General features: G+C 41.1%; 1 protein-coding gene across 3 annotated transcripts; it reads right to left on the reverse strand.

The window, feature by feature from the left end:
• Positions 1-6,254: 6,254 nt before the first annotated feature.
• LOC139536922 (fibroblast growth factor 13-like) lies at positions 6,255-25,708 on the reverse strand. Of its 3 annotated transcripts, XM_071337654.1 has the most exons (6): positions 24,546-25,708; positions 24,018-24,140; positions 12,918-13,028; positions 12,608-12,711; positions 10,045-10,243; positions 6,255-9,493 (listed from the first exon to the last, which is right to left on the reverse strand). In XM_071337654.1, exons 2-6 carry the CDS (start codon positions 24,073-24,075, stop codon positions 9,351-9,353), a joined length of 615 nt encoding a protein of 204 aa, XP_071193755.1. In that variant the 5' UTR covers positions 24,076-24,140; positions 24,546-25,708; the 3' UTR covers positions 6,255-9,350. The 3 variants fall into 3 exon arrangements, with proteins under 3 accessions (XP_071193755.1, XP_071193756.1, XP_071193754.1); XM_071337655.1 differs by lacking the exons at positions 24,018-24,140; positions 24,546-25,708 and adding an exon at positions 21,596-22,056; XM_071337653.1 differs by lacking the exons at positions 24,018-24,140; positions 24,546-25,708 and adding an exon at positions 14,907-15,712.
• Positions 25,709-25,775: the final 67 nt, after the last annotated feature.

Genomic DNA, 25,775 nt, shown 5'->3' on the forward strand with positions numbered 1-25,775 from the left:
GTTTTTGTCTCTTTTCAAATGTCCCCCACACAGCTATACAAATAACTATGGTCCTGCTCATCGTGATGATCAATCTACAGTGGGCCTACCACTTGACAGAAGAGAATAAACAGTTGAATGGCTGACAGATTGACTAGGTGATTATTTATCCGTTTATGGATGAAAAGGGGAGAGGAGATGTGAGAGAAATTATATAGATCAGAGGCCTCTCTCGTCACAAAACGGGACAGAGAGAGAGAAAGCACTATGCCCCCTACTGGCTACTTCTGTCATGCTATTGTCTTTTTCCATGAATGGTTATGATGAGATGATGAGAGTATTATGATGCTGTTCGCAACACTAACTATGATTTAAAAACCTTAGTAATCCAACCAGGTTGTGGACGATTGTGGGTTTGTTTTCAATAGAAATAAATTCAATCTTTGGACATGTCATCCTATTTACATGATGGCACATATCATTTTATCCCATTTATATTACACTTTACCTGTACTATTCAAAAATACTAGTACAAAAGGTAACAGAAAATGGACATTTACATTAGAAGATAGTGCCCTCTGCTGCATAGCTTAAACTAGTGCACTATGGTTGATGCAGCAATTTGTCTTGAGCGTGGTACTCAATCTTAAAGGTTCAATGCAGCTGTTTTTATCTCAATATCAAATCCTTTCTGGGTAACAATGTAATTACTGTAATTGTTTTCAATTCAAATGGTCAAAAACAAACAAATAACTTCTTAGCAAAGAGAAATTCCTCAAATATGAATTCTGCTAGGACTGTCTGCGAGTGGTCTGAGTGGGAAGGGGAATACTGAAAACGAGCTGTTATTGGCAGAGAGTTTGGAGCTCTCTTTCTTATTGGTCTATTAACTCCACCCCACCAAAACAAGTTGAACTTTCAGGCGGTCTTTTCAAACAGCTCTTACACTAAAAGGGTGTTATCATCATTTTAACAATTTCACAGTATTATTCCAATCTCGTAGTGTGGAAATATAAAACACAGGAACATCAAGTTTTTTTTCAAATTTTCTAGCCCACCAAAATGGTTCCTGATGAATCCATAATCACTTCCCTATAGACAAAATGAAAGAAGCAACTTCTGCTGGAAGGATAGCACTGGCCTGGGTCCTTGTTTCCATGTATGTGTTGAGGTAAGGCAATTTCGAGGCAGATAAGAGAGGGGAGCTGCTCTATTGAATCCCTCTATATAGGAGTGACCAACCATGGCTGTGTGACTGTTTTCGTTTTCTGTATTCTGCCGTGAAAATTGATTCAACCCAACTTAATCCTACCATTGTTTTCAACAATGGCCGCTAGTGGCCCTGACACATCTCAAACCAGAATGATATGGCTGTCCAGTGGGATTCTACTGCAGTGAGATAATGACCCTGTTGGTGGGCGTTAGTCGACCTGAACAGACAGTTACCCAGATGGCATGAATCAAGCCCTGACTCCACACTCCAAAACCACAGCAGAAATCCTTAACAACCAGGTGTCAAATACAACTCTGACTGCACCTTTGAACAAGTGAATGAGCCCTAATCATTACACTGACTAACTACAAGGGAGAGAAAGAGAGAGTTAACAAATAACGGGGTTAACAAATTCTAGAAGTGCACAGATGGCCATACCTTGGCCTTTTGGGCAAAAGTCTGTCCTCCGTTCATTTGGGCAAAAGTCTGTCCTCCGTTCTCTGTCCTCCGTGACCTGGATACCAATAAGTGGTTGAGGACTGTGTCAATTCGTTAGCAGACAAACGGAAAACGGTCCTCCCCTCCTCGATAGCCTCCTTTTGGAGAGGAAGCACAAGTGTATCCTACTGCGGAATACTTTTGATATCTGCCACACCCAGTGGTGTAAAATACTTAAGTGAAAATACTTTAAAGTATTACTTAAGTCGTTTTTTTTGGTACCTTTACTTCACTATTTATATTTTTGACTAATTTTACTCCACTACATTCATGAAATAAATATGTACTTTTTACTCCCATACATTTTCCCTGACATCCAAAAGTACTAGTTACATTTCGAATCCTCAGGCAGGGCAGCAATATGGTCCACTTCACACACCTTCTGATCTGGCGGACTCACTAAACACAAATACTGCATTTGTAAATGATGTCGTTGGAGTGTGCCCCTGTCTGTTCGTAAATAAAATAAAAAAATTAAATTGTGCCATCGAGTTTGCTTAATATAAGGAATTTGATGTATAGCATTTACGTTGACTTTTTACTTTACTCATGTATGATAATTGAGTACTTTTTCCACCACTGTACTTAAGTACATTTAAAACCAGTTACTTTCGATTTTTAATCAAGTGGCATTTTACTGGGCGACTCACTTTTACTTGATTTTCTATTAAGGTATCTTTACTTTCACTCAAGTATGACAATTTAGTACCTTTTCCATCACCCTTTGAATCAGATGTTGTATTGTACTGTAGGAGAAAACGATATTAAATACGATATTAAAAACGACATTCTACTTAATACTAAAATGTCTTGCACAACTAACTTAATTTGTTTTTATCACTTTGCACATTTATTTTGGAATCCCACCCCTGTAAACATCTTTTGCCTGATTATGTGCGAGTGGGCACTGGGCACAGACGTCAATTCAACGTCTATTCCACACTGGTTCAATGTCATTTCACTGACATAACGTGGAAACAACGTTGATTCAACCAGTGTGTGCTCAGTGAGGAAGGAGCTTTTCATTTCATACAAGCGCATTTTCGCCCACATTCAGCCTCCTAGCCGCCTCTCCTCGATTACCTTCGACCTTTTTCAAAAGGAGGCGAAAGTAGACCGAGGAGAGAGGACGCAGGAGTTAAACCGAAAAGAGCCTTGTCCAGTCGGCGTGCGTCTCTACATTAAAGGTTCAATCTGCATTTGCTACATACATTTCTTTCTCTCACGCTACACAGCCTTTTATTCTTGATGAATATAACTTAGAAAGGCCTCGTGAGCTTAGTTCAACTGTCTAACCCAATCAGAACCCAAAATATAAGCTCGTTTTACTTCTTTGCTTGTAAACAAGGCATAGCCTCAAAACATGGTTAAGACTGTAATTGTAATATCATGGATGGTCAGTCCTTGCATCCATAGCTCTGTCTATGAATTTCAAAGCGGTGACATTTTCCCAGCCCCATCCCCCAGCTGTTTACCGAAAGTGGCTGGGGTAGGCGCTTTGTTATTATTTTAAATGTAGATTTCCCATTTAAATGGAATGGTGGCTCCCTTTGTTCACCAGTAGATGGCGACTCTGGTACTCACAGACGATGGCGAGGCTGCTGCAGAACTCCTCTCAAATCTTGGCTACACATCTGCGTTCCTTCAGGAGTCTGCGTTCCTTCAGGAGTGTGTCCCACGTAGAATTAATTCCACTCTATTCACAAGAAGTCATTGTCATGTTCCCAACACAAGACCGTGCATCGGTTGACCTTGCATCGGTTGCCTGTTGTGTAGGCTAACCACAACCATTTCATTTGAACCTATTAGGCTAAATTCAATTCAATCAATGATTCAGAATCAATCATTTGTTATATCATAGGAGGATGTTTGTTTCTAGTGAGGTCCATCTCTACCTTGACAGAACCCCTTGTTCTGACATTTTTTGTTTCTGACATACACTACATGACCAAAAGTATGTGGACACCTGCTCGTCAAACATCGCATTCCAAAATCATGGGCCTTAATATGGAGTTGGTCGCCATTTTGCTGCTATAACAGCCTCCACTCTTCTGGGAAGACTTTCCACTAGATGTTGGAACATTGCTGCGGGGACTTGCTTCCATTCAGCCACTAGAGCATTAGTGAGGTTGGGCAGTGATGTTGGGCGATTAGGCCTGGCTCGCAGTCGGCGTTCCAACTCATCCCGAAGATGTTTGATGGGGTTGAGGTCAGGGCTCTGTGCAGGCCAGTCAAGTTCTTCCACGCCGATCTCGACAAACCATTTCTGTATGGACCTCGCTTTGTGCACGGGGGCATTGTCATATTGAAACAGGAAAGGGCCTTCCCCAAACTGTTGCCATAAAGTTGGAAGTACGGAATCGTCTAGAATTCCGTTGTATGCTGTAGCGTTAAGATTTCCCTTCACTGGAACTAAGGGGCGTAGCCCGATTATGAAAAACAGCCCCAGACCGTTATTCCTCCTCCGCCAAACTTTACAGTTAGCACTATGCATTGGAGCAGGTAACGTTCTCCTGGCATCCGCCAAACCCAGATTTGCCCGTCGAACTGCCAGATGGTGAAGCGTGATTCATCACTCCAGAGAACGCTTTTCCACTTCTCCAGAGTCCAATGGCGGCGTGCTTCTGGGTAAAAACCCTTCCCAGAAGAGTGGAGGCTGTTATAGCAGCAAAGGGGGGACCAACTCCATATTATTGCCCATGAGTTTGGAATGAGATGTTCACGTGTCCACATACTTTATGTAGCCATTCCCTGCACTGATTGGGACTCAAGTTTCAGTAAAATGCCTTCAGTAAAATGCCTTCAGTAAAATTCCTTCAGTAAAATCTAGCTGTCTGCTCTATATCCTCAGAAAAGCCAGTCACATGTCTGCGGTAATAGCACTGTGGCCACAGTAAGTTTCTCGTTTGAATCTATCAATATTGTTGAATAACTCATACAAATACCAAATAACATTGTTTTATATCATAAGATTGTAAATGAGATTTGAGGAAAGAGTTGGCCTCACGTGATACTAAGACAGTAATGCATTTTATCCGGAGGCTAAGTGTGTGACTTGGAAAGGGTTTCCCAGCAAACATAACAACGGGTAGGAAAACGAGTGGTCAGTAACAGCTCAGAAGTTGAGAGGTCAGGATCTGAACGATTACAGTACCACACAGTGCGGCCCTTTAATCTATGAAAGTATTGTTCAAATAAAGTACGCAATTATTGATTGAAGTAAGCCATTGTGGTGGGGCTACCTAGAGGGCCTCCTCATTGACGTGAGGCTCTATTCAATCCGGAGCGCGGAAACTCAGCGCTAAAGCCCGGTTAAAGGCAATGTTCTCCACCCTGGCGGAGACGGCGTTCACGGTGACCCCTGGATAATGTCGGCTCAATCAGAAATGACCTTGACATTTCTATTGTCGAGTCTTTAACGCTTCAGCTTTACAGATTGACTTGAGCCCTTAGAAATATAAGTAAATAACATTCTCCTCTCACTACCATTTGACCCTTCATTGACCCCTCCAGAGCGATTGATAAGAGTGGGGCTATTATTCACTGCTCTGGCATGTTAACCTTATCCTTGAACCCAGGGCTCGAGGTCCATCTATCGATTGTTGTCAAGGATGTGCACTGTCCTCTGTGTTGTCATCAATACCATAATCAATTCCAATGCAGGAGGATTATTAGCCTAGTGGTACTTCCTGTTTCATGAGTGTCAGTTAGTCCCTTTGGTTTTGACCATGTACAACTCATGATCTTAATCTGATCATTCTTTTGTTGCTGAGAATCTTCCTGCACAGCAGGAAATGCTAACTTATAGTGTATTCAAGGTTTAAAAAAGCTTCTAAAGTTGTAATTTCCATTTTAAAATGTCAGACTTGATTTGCCCGAACGAAAAATGTATCAACCCCAACAAACAATGCCCATTAATTATAATACATATAATAGTTCACATTTCCTGTTGCTGTAAGATTTTATTCCTGCTGTAGAAAACTGGCTCAAATTAAGATCTTACATCTGTATGCTTTCTCCACCCTCACTGCACAGAAGGGCTCTCCCCACATTACTACATTTTCTTTATTTCTGTGGCGAATAGACATGCTCTACCAAATAAAATAAAACAAATGTTGTTTTTTTGCCAATATTTCATTTTAGTCTGCACAATTTCTACTGACCCTCTCTGTCTCTTTCTCGGTTTGTGGGCACTCACATTTATAATGCTGTTTGTACTGAGGTCTATCCCATCTCAAGCAGAGCTCTAGAGTTGTGCTCCACTCTGGCGTGATTGGCTACCCATCCTGCTGAGATGGCCTTGGATTTCAACATGTGAGGAATTACCATCAATATTAAATGGCCTCTCAGTCTTTAGCACCACTAGAAGAGGGGTACATCAGTTCCCTAGGGATTCATTGAAGATGATCTAGCTAGCCCATCCATAATAGATGGATGGACATTTTACACCACCCAGGATATTGTAGTCTCAGTATTAGCACTGATGAGAGCGGTTTAACCCTTTCATAGCTGGGGAGGGGCCACTAGTATCAACAAGTGGAAAAGAGGGACAGCATAAGCAAAATCGTATTTCCTTATAAACATTTTATTCAGTGCATTTTCATTAGAACAACAAATAACAAACTGGAAGAAGGTTCCAGATTAAACGTGTGTCTGTGCTATGGATCATTCACTTGTAGTCTGGTACAGACTGGAGCACGGGGTCCAAAACAGATAGATAGTAAGAACACTAGACCTACAGTGGTACATCATGCTGCTAGTTCCCAGAGGTCCACAGTCTCCCATGCAATAATAGTGTCAATAAATCAATGAATCAAACCAAATGATAGACATCAGCATCTCTACTGAACAAAAATATAAACGCAACATGTAAAGTGTTGGTCTCGTGTTTCGTGAGCTGAAATAAAAGGTCCCTGAAATGTTCCGCACGCACAAAAATACGCTTCTTTCTCTCAAATGTTGTGCATACGTTGGTTTACATCCTTGTTAGTGAGCATTTCTCCTTTGCCAAGATAATCCATCCACCTGACAGGTGTGGCATATCAAGAAGCTGATTAAACAGCATGATCATTACACAGGTGCACCTTGTGCTGGGGACAATATAAGGCCACTCTAAAATGTGCCATTTTGTCACACAACACAATTCCGCAGATGTCTCAAGTTTTGAGGGAGCGTGCAAGTGGCATGCTGAATGCAGAAATGTCCACCAGAGCTGTTGCCAGAGAATTGAATGTTAATTTCTCTAATGTTGTTTTAGAGAATTTGGCAGTACATCCAAATGGCCTCACTTGCCAGCCCAGGACCTCTACATCCGGGTTCTTCACATGTGGGATCATCTGATCATCAGCCACCCGGACAGGTGATGAAACTGTGGGTTTGCACAAATTGTCAGAAACCGTATCAGGGAAGCTCATCTGCATGCTCGTTGTCCTCACCAGGGTCTTGACTGCAGTTCGGCTTCGTAACCGACTTCAGTGGGCAAATGTTCACTTTCGATGGCCACTGGTACACTGGAGAAGTTTGCTCTTCACGGATGAGTCCCAGTTTTAACTTTACCGGGCAATTAACAGACAGCGTGTATGGCGTTGTGAGGGTGAGCAGTTTGCTGATGTCAACGTTGTGAACAGAGTGCCCCATGGTGGCGGTGGGGTTATGGTATGGGCAGGCATAAGCTACGGACAACGAACACAATTGCATTTTAACGATGGCAGTTTGAATGCACAGAGATACCGTGATGAGATCCTGAGGCCCATTGTCGTGCCATTCATCCGCCGCCATCACCTCATGTTTCAGCATGATAATGCACAGTCCCATGTCGCAACGATCTGTACACAATTCCTGGAAACTGAAAATGTCCTAGTTCTTCCAAGGCCTGCATACTCACCAGACATGTCACGCATTGAGCATGTTTGGGATGCTCTGGATCAACGTGTATGATAGTGTGTTCCAGTTCAAGACAATATTTAGCAACTTCACACAGCCATTGAAGAGGAGTGGGACAACATTCCACAGGCCACTAACAACAGCCTGGCCAACTATATGTGAAGGAGATGTGTCACGCTGCATGAGGCAAATTGTGGTCACACCAGATACTGACAGTGTTTTTAAATCTATGCCCCTACTTTTTTTTAAAGGTATCTGTGACCAACAGATGCATATCTGTATTCCCAGTCATGTGAAATCCATAGATTAGGACCTAATGAATTTATTTCAATTGACTGATTCCCTTACATGAACTGTAACTCAGTCACATCTTTGAAATTGTTGCATGTTGCATTTATATTTTTGTTCAGTGCATTTGGCCCCAGGGAAGGAAAGAACAATGCAGGAGAATACATACAATCATTTTACCTGGAAGAGCCCTCAATTTCACTAATAATCCCCACTTGATTGTACATTATAAAAATCAAGGATTATGTTATTATCCTTGCACATACACGCAAGCAAGCACGTAATACACATACACGTAAACAAACGAGGAACCACATCTAAATACACTATGAAAGTACGTTCATGGTTTGCTATGTCATCTAGAATGGAAAAGGAGCCTACTAATGACACGGTGCTGTAAAAGGGTTGACGTAAGTAGCCTATTCAAACGACAAGATCTCCCAAAACTCAAGAGGTCTCTAGTTAGGCTTTCGGATGTAATAACTGAAGATGGAAACTGACTCTTTAAATAATATAGATAAACAGAGAGGGTTTGTGAAAACAAGTCCCTATAAACCACACATTGGCCGTGTCCAATTACCCGTGGCCTACTCATAGTCTCCTTGTGTTCGAAAGAAAGTTTTATAGTGTGTCGAATTTCGAAAATGTTATACGCTTTAAATGCCACGATGTCATAGTCATTTCACGTTTCATCTAGTACGAGTTCGCTACATGCTATTGGGGGGGAAGATAAATATATTTTCAGACCAACGTGTGTTTGGCAACAGCTGATAATCAGATAAGGGGAAGAGTTGTACCAAAATGTATGAATGGTGAAAAACAACGCATTAGATGAGGCATTTTCAGTGTGAGTGAGCCTAGTATGTTGAAATGTGTTACTTATTGTATACATTTTTGCCAAACACTATGTTCTAAATAGTATGTAGTACGATTAGTCCACAGTTTTTCCAACTTTTTTTGTCTTCAGCAAAACCAGAGAAACAGGTTTGAGTCTTTGGTACACAGGAACAAATGAACGCAATGGGTATGGCTGGCAAGCAATGCATATGGCAGATAGTCAGACCGAGGCAGAAGGCTTGCAGATATGTACACTTTTCTTGGACTCAAACACCCCCCCAAAAATTGCTTTTTTTAGGAGGCATGGAAGCGACCGATCACGCACCACATAAATACTGGCCAGTAACTCTCCCTCTCAAGACCCTTGGAGAAAGATATACATGGGTAATACGCTACATATGCTCAAGAATAATCCAAGGAAGAATATATACTCCTGACCAGCAAAATGGTTTAGGCCTTTTGTATCAAAGTTCATAGCAAAGTTGACCCACAGAAGCTCATGGATTTATTTCATTGATGATGTCATTGTCTGTCACAGTGGTTTCAGTACACACTAAGCTAATTTCCTTGCTCTCCACCTGTTCAGTTTGACGAGGATCAGCTTACTGTACGATTGGGAGAGCCGCCCTCTGCCCGAGGCTGATCCCCACAGCTATGTGGACTGCTCGTTCTGGCTCAGTGTCTTCCCTCCACCGTTCAGCAAGGCCGACGCACTCCGGCTCTTGGTGGGAGTACCGCTGCCCGAGCGGGAGAACTCGGTCAGGTCATGGAGTGAGGGTTCTCTGTACATGGCAACTGGAAGAGAAAGAGGCCGAGAGGAGATCACGTTTGGTAAAGGTAAAGTCTGGTTATCTGTATTATGCACAGTGTTGGGGAGTAGTAATTACATTTTGCTCCAGCTTGGTGGTAGTTGAACTACATTCAAATCTTGGTGGTGTTTACAGTAGTTAAATACTTTGTTTGCCATGTAGCGGTGTAGCTAACTACTGGAACTACGCACTACTTCTTTTGGAAAAAGTAGGCCCGAATTTCCTTTCTTTATCGGCATCGAAAGTAGTTTGGATGTAGTGAACTACTTTTCCAAAGTAACTTTAGTTAAGTCAACAATGTGTTTCTTAAGGGTCGCTTTAGTGTAACTTTACTTCTGCCGGTGTGAAGTAACCGGTAGCTTGGTAAACTATATTTCCAGAGAAGCTTCCCCAACACTAATTATGCTTTTGACAAACATTCTTCCGTAAAGCACAAAAAATATACTAGGGTGAGTCTTTCTAACGAGCCACTTCAGGGTTCCCACCAACAGACTTCAACACAGATACACAAAGCCTCGCAGAAAAGGGCCCACTTACCTTTCAGTGGTTTAGGGATGAAGTGGGCCGCTGGTTTATTCTTCTTCACATGGTTGCCCTTCATGATGACTCCCTCTTTATTGAGGCCAAGATACCAGGCCCTGCCTGACTGCTGCTGTCTGTACATCATGGAGGAGTAGGTCACGTAGTAGTTCTCAAACACCGACTCCTTGAACTTACACTCCGGGGTGAAGTGCTCCTAAAAGAGGGGGGACAGCGAGGAGAGAAAGACAGGAGTGGGAATGTGTGTATGCGAGAGAGAAAAATGAAGAGAGAGGAAACAGAGATGGACAGACCGAGAGAGAGAGAAAGAAAGAAAGCTCCACCTAGTTTAGCCATTTCACTCTCACCTAGGCTATCCATTCATATCAAATGCCCAAAGGGGAGTAAATGACGACAGAAGGGATGGAACAACTAACTGGAATGGAACACTGACAGAATCGGTTCAAAGCGCCACAGAAGACTGAGCTGAAATGCAGTTGGGACCAATTCCAGTTCTATGCTTGGGAACCATTTACGTGCACAGCGTACAAGTCAGGATAGGCAAATCTACAATGCGAAGACCTCAGTTGACTGATGATCTGAATTGAACTCGCTTGCCATACTATGTGAATAAGCCTAGGATGGGAATCTCAGATTTCTGGAGCCACCACGAGCCATCCATCACTCTCACAGCTTGCTCAGATTGTGACTTTTAAACTGCACGGTATGAAAACACTGACTCATTCAATTGCCAGATAAAGGTCAATACTTTCATTGGTAAAGATCGATACAAAACCACATTCTGGCAAGAGATATCCAGCAACACCAATGTTCATGGTGACCACACACAAACATATTCACACACATATTCACACACACACACACACACACACACACACACACACACACACACACACACACACACACACACACACACACACACACACACACACACACACACACACACACACACACACACACACACACACACACACACACACACACACACACACACACAAAAGACTATACTATGCTTTAGGGAATTTAAATAAACATTATGTAAATAAAGTGTTTGAAATTCAATATCCATCCAGATGACTAAATAACCAAAGCTATAACAATAACAACTTGACAGGGTTAAAGTTAGCATTTCCATACTCATGTGTCTCCATGGTAACTTGAAACTCTTCCAGAATACAAACCAGCCCTCTCAATAAGATGCAGGTTACCAATGGGGACATAACAAATGAAACCAACTTGGGTTTTCACACCAACAAATGATTCTTAAATAGAATTAACATGGCGGTTGAGGTGACCTTCAATGTAATCAACTAACTCAGTAACACAGGTAGTTGCTATACTGTGATATACAGTGCATTTGGAAAGTATTCAGAACCCGTGACTTTTTCCACATTTTGTTACATTACAGCCTTATTGTAAAATTGATTAAATTGCTTGTTTCCCTCATCAATCTACACACAATACCCCATAATGACAAAGCAAAAGTTTTTTTGACATTTTTGCAAATGTATTACAAATAAAAAACATATCACATTTACATAAGAATTCAGAGCTTTTACTCAGTACTTTGTTGAAGCACCTTTGAAGGCGATTACAGCCTCGGGTCTTCTTGGGTATGACGCTACAAGCTTGGCACATCTGTATTTGGGGAGTTCCTCCCATTCTTCTCTGCAGATCCTCTCAAGCTCTGTCAGGTTGGATGGGGAGCGTCTCTGCACAGCTATTTTCAGGTCTCTCCAGAGATGTTACATCGGGTTCAATTCCGGGCTTTGGCTGGGCCACTCAAGGACATTCAGAGACTTGTCCTGAAGCCACTCCTGCGTTGTATTGGCTGTGTGTTTAGGGTTGTTGTCCTGTTGGAAGGTGAACCTTCGCCCCGGTCTGAGGTACTGAGCGCTCTGGAGCAGGTTTTCGTCAAGGATCTCGCTGTACTTTGCTCCGTTCATCTTTCCCTCGATCCTGACTAGTCTCTCAGTCCCTGCCGCTCAAAAACATCTCCACAGCATGATGCTGCCACCACCATGCTTCACCGTAGGGATGGTGCCAGGTTTTCTCCAGACATGACGCTTGGCATTCAGGCCAAATAGTTCAATATTGGTTTCATCAGACCAGAGAATCTTGTTTCTCATGGTCTGAGAGTCCTTTAGGTGCCTTTTGGCAAACTCCAAGCAGGCTGTTGTGCCTTTTACTGAGGAGTGGCTTCCGTCTGGCCACTCTACCATAAAGGCCTGATTGGTGGAGTGCTGCAGAGATGGTTGTCCTTCTGGGAGTTTCTCCCATCTCCACAGAGGAACTCTGGAGCTCTGTCAGAGTGACCATCGGGTTCTTGGTCACCTCCCTGACCACGGCCCTTCTCCCCCGATTGCTCAGTTTGGCCGGACGGGTTATTATGTGTAGATTGATGAGGAAAAACATTTATTTAATACATTTTAGAATAAGGCTGTAATGTAACAAAATGTGGAAAAAGTCAAGGGGTCTGAATACTTTCCGAATGTACTGTACAACCTGTGTGTAGCGTGTAGGAGACCCAATGTTGTGGTTGGGAAGGAAGGAGACTCACAGAGGTATACAGGAAGCCGTCGTTGTTCATGGCCAGGTAGAGCTTGGTCTGAACCCCCTGGATGGCCACAACTCGCAGCCCAACAGGAATGAGGTTGAACACAGCTACAATGTGGAATACAAAAGAGAGAGTGTGCGTAGTATACTGTATAAAATAAACATTATACTCAATATGTAATAGTGAAAATACAGCTACAGGAAATGTTGAGCAAAAAAGTCAAGCCTACATTTCTTCTTGAATTCTACATAACAATCATCTGAAATCAGCATGAATTAAAGGCAAAAACACAGTCAAATGCACATAGTCCTACCATGGCTGTTGTCCTCGTCCTTGGTTCCATTGATGGTTCCATCAGCTTGCATCTGAAGGTGGAAGCCTGTGCGGCTGTACAGCCTTGTCACTATCCCCTTGAGCTGGGGCTCTGCGGAGACGACAGGGCAGACCGGGAGAACGGGAGGAGAGGGAAGAGAGGAGGAGAGATTGGACATATGCCAAGTCTATAGTCCAATGCTACTCGTTTGCCACTGCTTCACAGTCAGTAGTAAACTTTCCGGGAGAACCTCAGGCATCCCATAGACATCACACTATGGCACAAACCCAGACAGTGTGATGGGTACCTGGGATCGTGGTGACCGGCCATGCAAAAAAAAAGGGGAAAAAAGCGAATTCATAGATTCAAAAACAGGTGCACTAGCTTTCTGGATACGGTACAATGTATTTTGAATGTAATTCTTGTTTAGATGATCATTTCATGCACAACAGAAGCATGGAATTTCGAAGGTGTTGTGCACTTATCCGATAATGACACGGAATGTATTGCTGGTGTCTTAAGTGCTCGAGTGAGGTAATGAATTGATGAGTGCATGGACTTGCAGGATCACCAGAGTTTGATGGAATAGGTCGTCAAATAAGGTTGTCTTTCTTATGCTATAACATCACCATTTGGACAGAGGTGTCATTGCTCCAAGGTCTTCACATTTTAAAGTGTTGAGTGGTGGGATAGAAGTGGTGCTGTTGGTGTTCGTGGTGATGATCAGTGGTGTAGTGAAGGGTATACCGACTTATTTTTCAGCGGGCATTGCGTATACTCACTTCGTAGTCCCCACGCTGCGTATCAAAGTAGTGTGGTGGAGGTACGTGCCATTATCAATGAATAAGGCTAATGGAACAGATCAGAATGTTTATCTTAAAATGTTGGTAAACTATTATTTGTTCACATTTTAGGTGCAGCGGTAGGCCTATGTGCAAATGTTCCGAAATGCAATTTGCGGATAAATACAGTTCTAAAAATGCGCACTGCACTTGTGAGCAGAAATATAGAAAGAGGGGAGATCTAAAGATGCAACAACTATCATGGGATGCTAATATGACTAGGATAATGCCTTTGGCTGCTAGACAATGAAAGAAAGTGGAAAGAAAACCAATAGAACAGGAGAACGCATAATGAGGAAGTCTTTATAAAATAATTGCCTCTACGTTTCTATGGTGGGATTTTGGCTATAGGCTACTTTAAAGCAAGGTAAGACATGCCTCATAATATGAGGTAAAACATCCAGGTTTCAACAATTAAGGAACAGGAAATATTTAACGATGGTGATGATAGGCCTAACTGGCTTCTGGTAGACAAAAAAGGTTTCCCCATAAACCTTCTCAATTAAATATTAAATAGCTACAAAGTAGCCTATGCCTACCTAGTAGAATGATATCATGATTATTTGCATCAATGCATTGGCATTTTTTTTTGCAAATTCCATCTTATGTGCTACAGAAACACCACTAACCAAACAACAGTGCTAGGTGCCTGCACACTTGAATTAAAGGGTAACTACACTTAAAAATCTAAAACCTCAAAAATGGTCTCCTGATGTGGTTTAAGGTCTGTTATCGACTTAGAACATCAAATGTTGTCTGTTTTTTTCTATTAAAAAAGTGTGACTGAGACCAAAAACCTGAAGAAAATGGGAAAAATTCTAAACCTGTACATTTCTGACAGCCTCATTTATCTGTTTCAATAGTAGGCCTACAATTAGCCTAATTGCACAGTACGGCTTGGGTTGGCCTAACTGTGAAAGACCAATATGGGATTCATCATTTTAGGTCATTCAGAGTGTATGTCACTGTTTCTCATAGAATTTTTCACACAGGGCACCTTTCCTTTCGCCGGGCTGACCGTTTGGGAAACTATTAGCAAAATGAAAGTATACCCACTTCTCCAGGCATCACTACACCGCTGATGATGATGATGGTTATGATGACCGTTTTTTTGTGTTAAGTCGAAAGATCACACTCAAGAGCACACCTGGTCGCCTTATTCTCTTCCGTTTCTTAGAGCCAAAGAGTTTGACCCGTGAGAACACGTTCAGCTTGCTCGGTTTCTCACAGGGTCCCCTGTCCCCTGCTTTGCAATTATCCGGACTGTTTGCGCAGCGGCAAGCATTCGCCTTCTCCCGCTCCCTCGCCTGTCTCTTCTGCCGAATGAGGGAGCTGGCAATCGCCGCGGCCATAGCCAGCTTGGCGGCTTGGTGATGACAAAACGTCCCAGGAGAAAATTCGAGATCCTCCGCTCACCAAACAATGAATATTATCCAATGCAGTCTTTGTAGTATTGTTTTTAAGTCAACCAAATAATCCATGATAGCCTTCAAGCGTGTAATAAAATCATTATATTAGCATACACATTTTAATTGTCAAAGCTGGAAAAGAAGATTCTGGATATTCCAAGCGGAAAAACCTTGGGCGCCTTCAGCTGTGAATCAACAGCTAGTCCCTCCAATTTAGACATTTGATTTGTTGTTGATCACCGCAGCTTCTCTTGCATGCACACAATGGCTGTGATGTGTCCGCTCTGCGTGAGAAAAATGCAGTCCTCAAATTGTTTCTCAGTCAATGAAACAACTCTTGTCATAGTTGTGTGCCATTGATGCAGCAACCACAAGCAATCCTCTCCTCCGGGTTGGAGCCAATGCCACATACAGTATGGCTTACGGTAAAGAGAACCTGTTAAAGCCATGAGGTATAAAAATCATGTATGTTATGCTGTGAGGAGAGAAAGAGAGAGAGAAGAGAGAGAGAGTCTAGCCTCATTTTGGTGCAGAGGTTCCCCTATTACCGTTCTCCTAGCAGCAGGATATTATGCTGGCTGCAAGAGCACAGATTTTTTAAATTTAAAAATAAGAGTCCCCCTGCAAAGACACGGTAAACTTGAGAAATATATATATATATATTTAGCACTCTAGTGCAGTACAAGTGTTTTTCACAGCATTGCAACCACTTTAGAAGGTTTACACCAATACTGGTATGTTGAAAGCTATTGTGTAGACTATATTTAAAGAAATACACTTTTAATAAAATACAAATATATGTAACTGGAATAACTCAATCGAGTCTGCAAAACTTAAATTGGTCTGGGCAATGGGTTTAATACAGAGTGCTAGTGACTCCTCACTCCACCCTCTCCATACACTGTGTATGAATTACATATGGGCTTATATAGAAAAAACGATCCAATGTGCCGAGGTAAAAGGGTGACTGGAATTACTCAGTGGGGTCTGTAGAATCTATGTATGGTGTTATTTCATGGGGAAATGTGATGTAAATACCCAGCAGCACTTTCCACTCCAACCAATCCATTGGTCCTCAGCAATTACATATTGGCTTATAGAGAAAGATATATCATATAGTTTATCTATATATGGTGCCATTTAAAAACCCAGCAGCACTTTCTTCTCTTCCTCCTCAATGCACTGCAATTCATTGATGACGCTGTACTTGAAACACCGAAGACATTTTTGGCTGAATATAAAAAGTAGAGTACCTGTGTCGTGAAATGCTGGTCTGAAATGTATGAAGACAACAACCCTCAGTATTTCAACTACTTAATATGAACATTGTAGGTTAAACCGCCTTACAATGGTCTGGTGCTATCCATGGTCCTGAAGTCAATGCCTATATACACACGGAACTATCAACACTCGAAAAACAAACACACCTTGCAAACTTTGTATTCAAAATGAAAATTGTGTTTATTTACAAGTTAAACGTAATGAATATCAACCAGGCTATTAGTACACAGTATAAACACGCTTTCAGAACAACAATGGACACAATTATTTACAAGTTACAGGCCTTTATGTGTGGCTTATCTAACAAGGTTAGCAGTATACAGTAAAGGTCTATCAACTCGTTTTCAAAAACAATAACAGAGACAAGATCATTTACAATTTATATTATGGTGATTATCTATGAAGGTCAGCAAAGGCATTCTCTGAGTTTAAAGTGCATTACGTGAGACAATCCACAATAACAGTCGAACGACAAAATATTCTGAGAAGCACTGCAATTTATTTAGTAAAACGTGTCAGTTAATTCCCGGTCTAACACACTAGGATACACTCATTAGTTTCAGTCCCCCATTTCATAAAATGTTGAGGCAAAAAATGCATGGTCTAACACACTCTATGATTCGTTTCAATCACTCATTGAATAAAGGAATAAAATGAATAATGGGCACCGATATGGAAAATCTATATCGACATCAGTTGCATTTTTCGATTCAATATTGATATGTCGGTTTGTAGAATAATACATTGCGGCTGTGTTGAATGTTCACTTTTCTGTATAGTCCAGACAACTGCTTGTGGAGTTCCCATTGGGCCAGGTGTGTTATGGTGGCATAAACCTACCTAAACAGTTTTAAATACAATGGGAACCCCATCCACAGTTGATGGCCCATCAGCAGGCTACTAAGTATGCCAAGGAGCCTGTTTTAGTGTTAGGTTTCTAAAGAATGAGAAGCAGCCTGTGAGAAGGTCTGTTGGAGGGCATTGCGCATGCAGGACGAGTTATGTAAGCTTTCTTTTACAGAACACTGAGGAATAAACCAATATCACGATACGCCTTGCTCGTATCGATATCAAACAATATCGATATCACGTCGACTTATCAAAATTGGTGCCCACCACTACATTAAATAAATAACAAATGTATATTTAAATATAATTTCATTATTAAAGGACACTTTTCAACCTCATATGCAGGAAGGTAAAGGAACCCCTTTACAAACATATACTGGCTTTGAAGTCTATCCTTTGTTATGGAAAATGTTCATTTTATTCACCCTGGCGTTAAATATACTGTAAATGGAGAATGTCATGGACTGTGACATTGATGTCTTCATGGCTGAATGAAAATGATGTTGAAAAGTGGTGGGCTTATATTTTGAAGGTTTCCTCATTACCATATAAAAGTGACGCCATAATTTGTGCTGCTGGCAGAATACTAGTGGTTCCATTACTCCTTTCACCTCCCTAACTCTGCGGTATGAATTGCGCAATAGACAGGAGTCTTGTCCAAATTGATTAGGAGAAGCAGGTAACTGAATATAAGCATCTGACAGGCAAGGCATGAGACGCTGATCCAAAGACAATTCAAGAAAACGTTGTATCGTATAAATCCAGGGATATATATATAGATAGCTCTGATGTCGCATATGTCCTCATCGCAAAAATAATCAGGAGAGGGAGTTGTATCCAGTTGAGTGTTTTCTGCTAAGACTAACTTGTTTGCGGCAGATCATGCCTCATTCAGCTCCCTGTCCCCTCTCCAACAGGGATGTGGTCATGTGATATGAATCTGCATAATATACTTTCCAAAAGGTTAATGAAATTGGTGCATTCCCGAAGCGCCGAGAACATAAACCGAGATGTTGTCGGTTTCCAGAAGGACTATGGTATAGGTCTTCATCTTGAGGTAACATCTATCTAACGTTCAATGCCTTGCCTGTCTTCACTCAGGTAACAACCACATCCGTCATCAGATTGAAACGCATTTAAATGTAGTTGTGGTTTCGGATTTGGCGCCATATATCCTATAGGTCCTTTCATGTCAATTTAAGTTCAAAGATCAAAGAATGGCACCTCCTAGTTTTATTTGGATGAATAATTAAAGAATAATCAATCATATTCTTCGATTGAGATTTAATGAGATCTAGTGTGAAATAAAATGTCCACGTAGGCGAGTATAACTTCCCCCTATTACAACTTTCTTTGTATTTGGATGAATGATTTCCATAAAATTATAACCCCACTTTAAAGCCCTTTTAGTTGCTTGATTCGTGGTATAAATCTAGGTTTATACTAGTGGCACTGTTGTTTTGATTTTCTGTTTACTTTCCTCTGGTGTTCAATTGCCCTCTCTAAGGCCCTTAACACATATAATTTCTTCAATTGCGTCACCTGCAGTTCATAGAGAATCACTCACAATTAGAATGACCTAATTCTTGCCTTCTCTTATCAAGAGTAAAATAACAACCTCACCCATACCAACAACAACAGTTAAACTGTGAATAGATAAAAAATGTTAACATCAAATATCGCAGGAAAGCAACAAAATGTCACTTCAGCACCTTGGACAGGGAGCGTCATCTGTAACTTCAGCACCTTGGACAGGGAGTGTCACTTATGACTTCAGTACCTTGGACAGGGAGCTTCACTTAACTTTAGCACCTTGGACAGCGCAAACGGACACTACTATTTCTATGAAATATCTATTCAATTATATTTTACAGGGAATGTCACTACATTAGCACCGTGAGCAAAAACGTCACAAGATCAGCACCAGGGACAGGGATGTTACTTCTGAGCTCAGCACAATGGACAGGGACCGTTACTCTAAGATCAGCACCGTGGACAGCACTCATACTCACAACAGGCACTCCAGGAGGGGAAAACTACTTCAACCTACAGTATGCGAACGAGAGCATTAGGCTATGTAGGCTCAGTACACTCTGAGAAAGGAAGGTGCTATCTAGAACCTAAAAGGGTTCTGCGGCTGTCCCCATAGGATAACCCTTTGAAGAACACATTTTTGTTCCAGGTAAAAACCCGTTTGGTTCCACATAGAACCTTTTTGGGTTCCATGAAGAACCCTTTTCACAGAGAGTCTACATGGAACCCAAAAGGGTTCTACCTGGAACAAAAAATGGTTCTCCCATGGGGACAGTCGAAGAACCCTTTTGGAACCCTTTTTGCTAAGAGTCTGGGCTAGGCCTAATATTTTATTGAATTGAATGGGAAAAGTACGATACTTTTTAGCTAAATCGGGGCCTCCTCCCCCCCAAAACTCATTTTTTGCTATTTTATTTTAAAAACATAAAGATGATTCTATATTTTAACAATAAAATGTATTTAAGTGAGCGTACCTGACGCTGATCTCCGCAGAGGGAAAGTCATGCTTCGCCAAGGAAGAGTCCTTTGTTAATGTTTCAGCACTTCCCCGATATGCACAGTGAAAAGGAAGAGGACTTTCCGAAGTTTAAACCGACAATTCTCAAAGGCATTCCATCCATTAAATCTGTGCACGTGGTTGTGATAGGAGATCATTATAGAGCATTAATGGAAGGCCATTATTATGACTTTAGAATCGCTCGTTAATGATTTATCCCAAGGTATCGCTGATCGGGGAAAAACATGCATTACTGGGCCACTGTAGCCTACGCTGATGTGCAGGAAAAGGAAACCCTTTACAAATATAACATGGCATATACTGGCTTGGAAGTCTATCCTTTGTTATGGCAAATGTTCATTTTATTCACCCTGGCATTAAATATACTGTAAAGTGTGGATGTTATGGACTGTGACATTGATGTCTTCATGGCTGAATTGATCTAAACATCAAATAGATCGCAGGTATCCATTACATAGACTACAACACTCCCACAATAGCCGTGGAAATAAAGGGGAGGCCAAGCAATCCACCCCCCTTAAAGATGGATTCTGCAGTAGGGGGGAACAGAGCCACTTTCTGCCCCACAGCAGATGTTATTGTTTTGTTGTTGATGAAGCAGAGGTGGAGAGCGCTGGGGGAACGTTGCGCATCATGGCAAACAAAATGTACAGTATATGTTTCTGTTCTATTGCACGTGTTCATTGTTTGCAGTAACTTCTTTGTTGTTGTAATATCGCAAACGAATGTGGCAGTTTCACCATTAAGGATTCCAGCTTTAAAGATTTTACTAGCAACTCATTAAATCCAGAAGTAATAAGGAAGTCTTATTAGGCCTACAGCTCGGGACAATTATATTAGCATGCTCTTTCTTCCTGTTACGACACAGATGGTCGTCATCGTGGTGAATAACAGGCCAACGGTTTTGCATTAGAGAAACTATCAAATGATAAAAGATCTTTCAATAATTAGAATTAGTCATAATTAGTGTGGGCTATATAGTAGGCTATATAGTACATAGTATATAAAGTACAATCTGTAAGCTGCAGTCATATTGCGACCCTGTCTATCATTAGGTAACTCTAATATAAAGTCTAACTCCCACGAACATAAACATTTCCACAGTCATTGGGGAAAACTTCAATGTAGACACAATAGCCAGCTTCCCGGAAACCATTTCCATTCATCTCTACCATTTAAACTACGGTTTAACTTCATCTCAGGGCAGGGGCCTTCTTTTCCAATCCGATTCAAATTCTTTAGTCTACAGATTGAATTTCCAAGGTAGGCTATAAGGACACCAGCATACCAGGTATGCCCTCTTATGTGCAGTATTACAAACTGGTGATAACTTATCTCTGTTGAGTTGTAACTCTTTAAACTGGAACACTCTCCACTAGATGGAGCCAAATGAAAGTAAAATCATTTAGGAGTGAGGCTCCAGGGTCCGTATTCATAAAGTGGGTCAGAGTATAAGTACTGATCTAGGATCAGCACTACTACTCTGACACACTTTATGTACAAACAAAAATGTGGTCCAAGACATCATCACTTACTACTTCTCCCATGAAGGAAAAAAGCATTAAAGGTTTACTGTGGTGCGTCCAGGCTGGTGGGTAGGGGGTTCCAATGCCATGAAAAAACACATCCTAATCCTGTTGAATGACATCAACATGCCATTCAAAGGACAACTGAATTCAAGGAAAACCCAAAGATCTATATCAAAAAGCCAAACCAGGTGCAAACATAACATTTTCATGGACAAACCCTCAGGAGAGATTTCTCTTCCCATCCTGATGGCTTGCTTCAATCGACAGCAGAAGATTTTGTAACACGTATTACGGCAGGGGGACTCAATAATCACCACATCCACAGATTGGCTAGAATCCTGCCGTAACAGAACATAATCCAGGGTATTTAAACGCCATCTTGCACCGTGGTTATAATATATCCTACCATAAAATGAGTTAGATTGTGCACCAACAATACACATACTGTACACACACAGTAAGACATGGATTTATATAACCCTCTCTCAGCAGAGACAGCAGAATATCCTGCGAGATAAAGGAAGAACGCCAATGTCCATTATCGTTTTGCCTGAGCATCTTTCTTGTGGAGGTAATGCACACCATTTGGCCTGGAAAATTGTGACGAGGCACTGCCAGGACTCAGGATGAATGACTGTGCTGCCAAGACACATGTCGATGGGCTCCTGTCATGTGTAAGCCTGTGGCGAAGGAGATTGGACAGAGGGTTTTTGGTGTAAATGGAATATAAATATCTTCAATAAAAGCCTTTTTGATACCTCTACTTTTTCCATACAAAGTTTGCTTTGTCTTTTGGATAAATGATCAGTTGGCTTAAATGAATACGTTGAAACGGTATCAATCAGAATCCAAAATATATGCATGTAGTTAAGTTGCATTATCTTCAGCTTCCTACACTTTAATACTGATGATAAACTGTCAGGATAGATATGTTAGTGGCCACACATGATCAGTGGGCGGTGATAGACAGCAGTCTTGCAGCCCTAGGGTCTGCTGTGGCTATGGGCAGAGACAGACCTCCATCTGCCCGAATAACAATCTACAATAATGTGGCTTACGCTGTCACAATTGACAGTCACTTGTGTTCATGTCTAAAGCGTAGAACAGGGCTTTAAAAGCAACAATTCATATGGGATGAAAAAATATAAAAACATTTGTTTATAGAAGATGTTGGAGCCTGAAACACAACACAAAACACCCCTTTGACAGTCTGTCTGGAAAATCGAGTATGGATGTTGAGCTGAAACATTACCGAAGATCCCCACCATTACTATCCTTTAAGCAAAAAGGCAATTGAAAGTTCCATCATCTCAACTTGAAAATCCTTGTGTTATCAACCGTTCTGTTGCTTTATCTGCACTTTATTTAACCTCCTTAATTCACATGATTTTATAAACGTTGAATTACTTTGTGTCTACTGTCTACACTAACTTAATCCGCTGCAAAGTCTAAAAATGAAAGATCCTTTGGGGTCCTTAGAAACGGGCTAAATGACATCTAACCTTCTACCAGAGAAAGAGAGAGAGAGCGAGAGAGAAAGAGAGAGAGAGCAGAGATGTTTTGTTGTACCCTTACCAGATAACTGTTTTGATTTATCCTTACTCTGAGTAGCTACAATTACCTGGAGTCTCTGAGATGCCCACCTAGGCTACTATTTAGTCATTCTAGTCATGTGAATGCTATGAACGAACCATTGTTTTTCTAATGTATGAATATGATGTTATTGTGAGAGCTCCTGGTCTAAACCCTGTTAGGTCTACTCCCTGTAGAGGTCTACTCAATGAGTTATATATGCACTAGATGACTAACAAGGGGCGCTGTATTGAAGCCACCGTGCCTCCATCTTGGCACTCCCCCACAGTGTAAAAATATTTTGGAAGCTAATAGAAATGCATTTATTAACGTCTACATTCTTTTTTGCCAGATTTATTCTATTTCAGACAAGTTATTGCAAACTTAAAAATGCAAAAGGAAAAAATGTATACAAATATTTTCCTTATAGTATATTTTTTAGAGATGACTAATTTTACTGTCCCCACTACAACAACAAATACTTAAATACATTAACTGGGGAGTGCCAATATGGCCGACCGGTGGCTTCAAAGCCTCTCAATGGCCAATACATAGAATCAGCAATCCAGGGTTTATATACATCATTTGGTGTACTCCCTGTAGTGAAAGCAGTGAGAACTCGCGGTCTACTACCTCCTTTGTCTCCATGGCAATTTTATTTTCCCAGCTTCCATTGCGGCGTTTCCCGCGGAGATTCTGTTCATGACATAAATATTTGTCCAGAACGCGCACCTCGCAGTGAACCACCATAACGCACTACAGTTGTCATAACAGACTGGGTGTCTGTCTCTCGTCTCCATGTACACGGCATATTCTGTTTAGCCTACACTGTTTACATTTTTATCCAGTCGTTTCTCCTTGTTATTTGCATATCGTATCGACTGTGTGTAGGTAACCTTGATAATAGTCAAAACCGTTGTGATATTATATTGATGAGGTGCACTGAATTCGTTTAGTTGAAAGATAATTAACCGACTTCATGTTAAACCCCTACATTACAGTGAAAGTGACATAAAGCATTCCTAAAGGCTATACATTCTGTCATTTTGGGTAGGCTGATCACTCACCTCTGGTTGCATGTTCCTTTTCCTCTTTTGTCACTTGTTTCGCCGTTTTTGCACTCATAGAGCCGTCTTGGTAAATCGCACAATGAAGCTTCACCTCAGCAGAACAACGCCACACTGGTTCTCCTTCGAATTACAAGAACATGTAAGGCGGTTTCAGATTTTTTTTTAAATCATCAGGTGGGGCTCTGTGGCACAAAACCACTAAGGATAAGCTACTTGACCGTAGGCTACTGGTCGTTTAGCCAGGGAGTCTGCTGACTTGATTTATTGAGAGAGGTAATATATAAAACACAATTTACCATGTGAATTCAGTGTCCAATAAAACATGTTATCTTAAAGAAGATATGTTCAGCATTGTTGTAAACCACATAAAACAGTTCGATACTCAGACCACTCCGCCACGTTTTCGCAAGCAAAGCAAAACTGTCATAACCGAGACATGCACACATTTATATAAATGATCATATTTCTAAGGTGTCAAATTGATAGCAGGTGATACAAAATTGCAAGTGAACGGAGGTAGTTTACCAAGATTGAGTAACCTCTCTCCTTGTCCTTCCACAAGAACAGTCGCCGCCGCCGCCGCCACTCAGCCACACAGGTCCGCGCCTCCGAGACTCTGAACTCTATCCGAGACTCAAGATTCCAAGGAGCCAACTTCACCGTGCAAATGTCAAGTTGTTTATTAAAGAGATTTCATTGAAACAAAACAGTCAAAATGAATAAAACGACATTTAAATAATCTGAAATGCATTAAATACTCCCCGTATTTGTACTATTACTCCCAATACAGGCTCTTCCAAAAAGGACTTTAATAACGCATGACAGCCTAATCATCATCATCCTCATCATAATCGTGATCAGAATCATCATCGTCATCATCATCATCTGTCATACTTCTTCGTTTTAGGTCGTTGTGATTATCACGACTACGAATGCTTATATAATCAAAAGTATTTAGTGGTAAGCCTACTTAGAACATTTTATTATCTTAGTCTTGGCTTTCTTTCCTGTCATGATCATTATGACTTTCTGAGGTCCATTTAGTTCTTATACTAACGAACTAATCAAGAGTAACTGGCTCAAAACTACAGCCTACAAGATTTAGGGCAGAGTAGAATTGACTGGGGTTTTTGTATTTGAATCCTATAGTATCCTATAGGATTGCAATGTTTTTTCTCCTATAGGATTTAAATACATTTTGTCGATGGGAATTGTATATATATTTATATTACATTCTTAAGGATTTTTTCCTCAAAACATGGCTATACACTAATAGGATTCTGATAGAGGTGATACAAAATCGTACAGCATTGCGAGGATCAGCTTACTTTTGATGTCCATGAAAGAAAGCAGTCCAATAGGATTCCAATAGCTTTCTGATAGAGCATCCACAATAAAGAAAATGTGTAGGATATTATGCTGCAACAAGATTAAAGTACCTTTTCAATGGTAAGCATTTTATTTTGTAAGTGGATCGTTCCATGTCATTCCAGCAAACCATCTCAGATTGTTCTGAAATCGTTTCTGCAGTTAGAAACAGACAAGATAAGCTTTCCAGAAGACATGAATTGTAATTTATAAGATTCATATAACATTCAATAATTGTAGTACCTAACATCCAATTTAGACTAAACTTTTTTTCAAACAATGAGTAAGACATGAGGAATCCAATGAAGTGGTCAGAAGCTACCCACGAATCCCCCACACACCACGCCAATCCCACCCCAACGACCAGTACACAGTTTTAGTTTTCCA

Source organism: Salvelinus alpinus, chromosome 13 (assembly GCF_045679555.1).
Source record: "Salvelinus alpinus chromosome 13, SLU_Salpinus.1, whole genome shotgun sequence".
NCBI lineage: Eukaryota > Metazoa > Chordata > Actinopteri > Salmoniformes > Salmonidae > Salvelinus > Salvelinus alpinus.